Genomic DNA, 6183 nt, shown 5'->3' with positions numbered 1-6183 from the left:
CTCTGTTGCAGATTGTCGAGGAGCAGAGCGTGAGTGGCTGTGAAATGCATTTGGGCTTCATGGAAACAGTCCGGAGCTGTGTCTGGAGCTTCCTGCGTGGCCGTTGTAAGGTAGGTGTGCCTTACTGTAAGCGTGTGCTGAAGCAGTGTTGGTTAAGCACAGCTCACTCCTCTGTCTTCAACAGATCAGCTTTCTGCACTCTTTATTTCTGTGGCTGGCATTGTAGAGCACAGCAGCAGCAAGGCACGAACACGTCTACAACCAGGTACGTGAACATGGGTAACTTTAATGGCTAGAATAACGTTCCTGTTAGTATCAAGGCAGTGGTCACGCGTGTGTGCTGGAGCTCATGGATAGGTTTATTCTTGCCTGTTAAGCTTTTCCCTTATTGACACCCACCCATCCTCTCTTGTTTCTCTTCCCTTTCAGTTGTTTGAAAGCTCCCTGACTGTTTCCCAATTGATTCTTGCAGGACTCGGAGGGTTTTGAGTATCAGACTTGGGAGACAGTGAAGAAACCCAAGGCAAGTGCTGCTCAGCTGAGCAAGAAAGCCAAGAAGGAAAGCAAAAAGAAACGATAAGGGCTTGAGCAGGAAGGCACAAAGGACAGCAGAATCGCCTGGATTGCGTCCTCACAGGTGCACCAAAGGCAACGGACTGCGTGGTCTGTTTTTCAGGCCTGGCCATGCTTTCCCTTTCATGGACTCCAGAGGGGAACTAAGGAAGCTGTGTCTTTAATCATTACCAGTATCCCGCCTTTTTGGTTTCATATTGAAATGTATTTTGGATGCATTTGGCTTCTCTTTGTTGTAAATAAAAGCGAAACAAACATTTGATAAGTGTTGCTGCCTCTTTCAGTAGCTGCTCAATACAGTGCCTGGCTCGGGCTGGCAATTGCAGGGCCATGAAGTGGTCGGCTTCACGTCCCTCCCAGAATCACAGAATCACAGAATTGTAGGGGCTAGAAGGGACCTCTAGAGATCATCGAGTCCAACCCCTCTGCCAAAGCAGGCTCCATATACCACATCACACAGCTCGGCGTCCCGGCGGGTCTTGAATATCTCCAGAGAAGGAGACTCCACCACCTCCCTGTGCAGCGACTCGGCACGGACTCAGATGTGAACGATCCAAATCGTTTATTACAAGTTCTCACATCCCTTATATACCTTCACAAGTTGTTATTTTCTAACTTTCCCATCCGCCCTTACAATTTTCCCAAACATCTTACATGTCAACAAAGCATTCTACAAAACACTTTTCAACTGTCCATGCAGGCACATAACCAATCAGAGCTGTGAGACTCTTCTTCTCCTTGCAGAGGTGTCCTTGGTTCCCATGCTGTTTATCTTGCTCCACAGCTGCTGCTCTGAACAGCTTTTCTTGTATTCCCACAATTCCCCCTTTTTTGTTTATTGACAAGCTACTACCATACTATAAAATAATAACGCTATTTATATTAATAACATAATCATTATAACTCAATCAAGGCCTCGATTGACAATACTCTAAAAGTGAAAAAAGAGACAAGTCAAATACAACATAACAACATTACTGTTAAACCCACTAAAAAGAACAAACATGTTTGTACTGCAACCTAAGTTTCTGCAACCTGAAAATAAATCCATGAGGGTCCCATTGTGTTAATCCGTAACTGATCAGGAAAAGGCTTCAATTTTTATATACTCTAATATATTGATTTTTAATGACCACTAAAATTTGTGCAGTAAATGCTTTTAAGATGTTCATAACCATGCTCTACCAACTGAGTTATCTGGGCTAATAATTGATTAATGATCGCACAATTTAATGGAATAGCATGTCAAATAGAACCAATTTTAGAGGACAAATGTACTAGAGTATCACTAAGGGCATTATTACTTATTGACCCTTGAGAAACAGCAAGCCATGTTGGTGGTGGATGTGACAGGTAGTGCCAGCAGGGCGTCCCCCTGCTTCAAGGTGCACCTTTCCTCTCTCACCCATCACAGATTCTCTCCTGCATTCAGGGTCTGAAGAATTTCTTCTAGTTGTACACCACATCCGCATGGCCAGTGCGTGATATAGAGCCCAAGTGGAACACCTGCTTGGAAAACAGAATAAACCATCAAATTTAGTTCTATTAGCGTGCACTTTTGTCTAAAATGATGCATGGTTATATTTTCAGATCCCAATTAATTGGATGTAAAAGAGGTATCCGTTCTATGATCCAGGGTCATCTCTTTGCCTGGGATTCCTTTCCAGGTTTTGTCTTTGCAAATTAAGAAAAGCTAATTAATAGGTTAATAACATCATAACCAAACAGTACTAAAACATTGAAAGAGCTATTCCTGTAGGTTCTAGCATTGATTAGATCAAATCCTGTTTAATACACATCTGATCTATTACTAAAATAGAAGAAGCACACAACATCCTAGCTAATGCCTTAAACTCTAAATCTTGAGACTGCATTCACCTGTATGTGCTGTGGAAAATACGTAAGAAGAATGAGTATCTATTGTTACATGTGCATATTTTAGACGGCCAAATTCAGGAACGTGAGTGACATCTGTCTGACACAGTTGAAGAGGTGCTGTGCCACATGGATTTGTCCGAGTCTGAGGCAAAGAGGTATCAGTCAAATTATGTAGCTGATATTCAGTCATAAACACGGTGTATTGCATAGGAGAGAGGATCATTCTTAACACAGTTTTCCAATCGTGAGGGGTCATAGCGTAACTGTCACTGTTTGTAACCAAAAGATTGTATGTAAAGGCTGACTGAACTCCGTATGTTCTCACTGACTCCCTTAGCTCCTTCACTGCCTCATAAGGCAGAGATTCCAAACGGGGGACCTGATTAGGAAAGGTCTGCAACGTGTCAGCATCACCTCTTAATATTGTTTCTTTTTTGCATTGCTCTAAGACATCACAGTACGCTGTAGGGAAATTTGTCATTCCTGCTTCCTTCAAAGTATCATCAGGAGGAAATGCGTCCGATTCTCTTTCTGGATCTTCTGGACCGGGGTCACAACGATCCCCTGGTTTCGATCCGTCCGTGTCTTCAACCACGTTACACGCCGGCTGCACAGACGCAGCAGCGCATGACGTGGGGGGGGAGGAGGGCAGAAGCGGCGCGACGAGCGTCGTAGGCGGAGCGAAGGGCGAGGGAGCCGTAGAGGGCGGCAACGCGGCGAACGTCGGGGGAGGAGCGAACGGCGGGAGCGCGAAGGGGGGCGGCCGCGGCCCCTCGTCTCCCCGAATCGGGGAGGGGTCGGAGCCGCCGGTCGGATCCGGGCACGGGCCGCTTCCCGCAGCGAGAGGCAGCGGCGGGGTTGGGACGGAGGGCGGCAGGGAATAGTCGGAATAAATTCTTTCCCGTCGTGATTGCTTAATCCCTTCCATTATCCGGCTCCAAACGGGCAACAGCTTAGCAGCCTTTCTGTCTTTAGCGAGAAAAGCCTCGTAGAGTTTTGAGCCGATTTTGTCCCAAAGTTCTCCATCGAGAGAGAACTCAGTTTTTGGAAATTCAGGGACATTTTTGTTTATCCATTTAAGAAGAGTAGCTAATGCTGAAGTAGACACAGTCTTATCCTGATACGGTAACACTGACCGCAATACTTCGAGATTTACTTTCTGCTCCTTCGTTAGTGAGCTCCCCATAGTTCCCGACTGCTCACCTTCTGTCCTGCAGAACGGGGCGGGTGCGCGCCAAACAGTCTCTCCGAAGTTCAGTCGGGCGACGCTGCCGGACCGGGCTCGCTCAGCCGCGGGTTGATTTGCTCCACGTTGTGGGCGCCATTTGCAGCGACTCGGCACGGACTCAGATGTGAACGATCCAAATCGTTTATTACAAGTTCTCACATCCCTTATATACCTTCACAAGTTGTTATTTTCTAACTGTCCCATCCGCCCTTACAATTTTCCCAAACATCTTACATGTCAACAAAGCATTCTACAAAACACTTTTCAACTGTCCATGCAGGCACATAACCAATCAGAGCTGTGAGACTCTTCTTCTCCTTGCAGAGGTGTCCTTGGTTCCCATGCTGTTTATCTTGCTCCACAGCTGCTGCTCTGAACAGCTTTTCTTGTATTCCCACATCCCTGGGCAGCCTGTTCCAGTGCTCCGTCACCCTCACTCCCCCCCACCTGCAAGTGCAGCAGTACTGAAGGCTGAGGGCTCTTTTTGTAGGCAGGCGGGCAAAGGCAACTGAAATGCAAGTTTGCTGTCCCTCTTTGTTCTCGCATCAGTAGGCCCTGGATATCTTCCCAGCACCTCTCTTAATCAGCCTGGAAATGTTTGCTAGCAGGAAGTAACCCCATCACATTGCCTTAGACTAATGATGCCTTTTTCCCCACTCACTGCAGGCAGCCTCTGTGAGAGCAGTGGAGCAGCAGCTGTCTGTGCTATGGCTGTTGAACTGCATTTCTCACCACCTGAGATCCCTGAGCCCACGATATTGGAGAACATGCTGCGCTACGGACTCTTGTTTGGAGACCTTTTCCAGCTCCTGTGTGTGCTGGCCATCATCCTGCCAGTTTCCAAGTCCCCAAAGGCAGTAAGTAGCGCTGTGTGAGATTGATAGGAATGCTCAGGCAGTCGGCTGGGAGGGAACCGTCTGTAGCTGTTGCCTACGGCAGTGTGCCCCAGCACTGCTGAGAGTGCCGCACTTGGTTCTGTCCTTCCTTCCGCACGCCAGCAGCCTTGAGCTGCCAGCTCATCCTATCCTGCAGCTGCTGCTGCGCCCTATGAGCTGCCAGGCAGAGGGTCCACCCTCCCAGCACGGACCGCCTTGCTAGAGAGGACTTTAGGCTCTGGTTTGCATGGGATTTTTGGGAACTAGACAGAGGTGGAGTTTCTAATGTGCCTTGAGGTCAGGAAGGCGGTTTCCAGTGCTGGCCCCCAAAGCTGCTCGGTCAGGTGACTTTTTCTCCCAAAGCAGCTGTCAGCCAGTTGTAAGAAAGCTCCCTGACTGTTTCCCAATTGCTTCTTGCAGGACTCGGAGGGTTTTGAGTCTCAGACTTGGGAGACAGTGAAGAAACCCAAGGCAAGTGCTGCTCAGCTGAGCAAGAAAGCCAAGAAGGAAAGCAAAAAGAAACGATAAGGGCTTGAGCAGGAAGGCACAAAGGACAGCAGAATCGCCTGGATTGCGTCCTCAGAGGTGCACCAAAGGACACACACTGCGTGGTCTGGTTTTCAGGCCTGGCCGTGCTTTCCCTTTCGTGGACTGCGGAGAGGAACTAAGGAAGTTTTAGTCATTACCAGTATCCCTCCTATTTGATTTCATATTGAAATGTATTTTGGATGCATTTAGCTTCTCTTAGTTGCAAATAAAAGCGAAACAAACATTTGAATAGTGGTGCTGCCTCTTTCAATAGCTGCTCAAAACATGCCTGGCTCGGGCTGGTAATCGCAGGGTCATGAACTGGTTGGCTTCACATCCCTCCTGGAAATGGAGCTGCTTGTCCCATGTTTCCGTTTTGGTGTTCCCAACTGGTGGCCTTTCAGCCCATCTGGAACTGCTGGTGACGGACTGTGAGCATCCCCTGCTCTGTGAGGGCTGAGAGAAACAAAAGCAGCGTGGAAGGAAGAAAGGTGTCCCTGCGCCTTGAGTTTGTCTCAAGCCCTTTGGCTTTTTCTGGGTTCTGATGCACTGTCTGTTGCTATTTGTACTGGGAAGCCCAGCTGCATGTTGGACTCGGAGGGTTTTGTGTTTACTGGCTGTTTCCAGTACTGGCTTCCACACTTGCTCTTTGAGGTTGTACAGCTGAAGCTTTAGGTGAAGTTTTCATGTGAGACAGGAGACTATGATGCCACCTTCCCTTTAGTTAAAATTGGACCTCAGTGATGTGGTCTACAGTGAGGCAGAGCCTGCAATTGCTGGTGCTGATTCTCCGTTACTCCTCTGTTCTCTTTGCAGCCATCACTACCCATCATTTCCCTCAATGAATTTAGTTGAGATACTGTATATCTTGTGCTTGTTCTTTGGGAATGATGACCGCTTTGTTTGATGTGGGGTTTCTGGCCCTCATTCCTCCAATTAATGCGATGGAACTGACAAACTTGTGTTCAGGTTGTTTGTATGCTCTATTTCTTATTTTCTCTGTATATGCACTGTCCCCATGATTCCCTGTGCATGTGATTAATTCACATGACAATAAACAAAAGAGACAATCTCCATTTCTTAGGAATGATGCTTAGGTTC

At 47.5% G+C, this 6183-nt stretch overlaps 2 protein-coding genes across 2 annotated transcripts; one reads left to right on the top strand and one right to left on the bottom strand.

Annotated features, from left to right (window-relative positions):
* Positions 1–1120: 1120 nt before the first annotated feature.
* LOC146756745 (uncharacterized) lies at positions 1121–3405 on the bottom strand. The gene is made up of 2 exons (XM_085524156.1): positions 2452–3405; positions 1121–2079 (listed from the first exon to the last, which is right to left on the bottom strand). The coding sequence occupies exons 1-2, from the start codon at positions 3377–3379 to the stop codon at positions 1982–1984; spliced, it is 1026 nt and encodes a 341-aa protein (XP_085380282.1). The 5' UTR covers positions 3380–3405; the 3' UTR covers positions 1121–1981.
* Positions 3406–4153: 748 nt separating this feature from the next.
* Positions 4154–5480, top strand: LOC146756744 (protein MANBAL-like). The gene is made up of 2 exons (XM_085524157.1): positions 4154–4536; positions 4975–5480. The coding sequence occupies exons 1-2, from the start codon at positions 4318–4320 to the stop codon at positions 5080–5082; spliced, it is 327 nt and encodes a 108-aa protein (XP_085380283.1). The 5' UTR covers positions 4154–4317; the 3' UTR covers positions 5083–5480.
* Positions 5481–6183: the final 703 nt, after the last annotated feature.

The sequence above is a fragment of the Coturnix japonica genome, chromosome 26, assembly GCF_054131305.1.
Source record: "Coturnix japonica strain WE chromosome 26, WE-NBRP24, whole genome shotgun sequence".
NCBI lineage: Eukaryota > Metazoa > Chordata > Aves > Galliformes > Phasianidae > Coturnix > Coturnix japonica.
The sequence above is the reverse complement of the archived record's forward strand: the minus strand, read 5'-3'. Positions and strand labels throughout refer to the sequence as shown.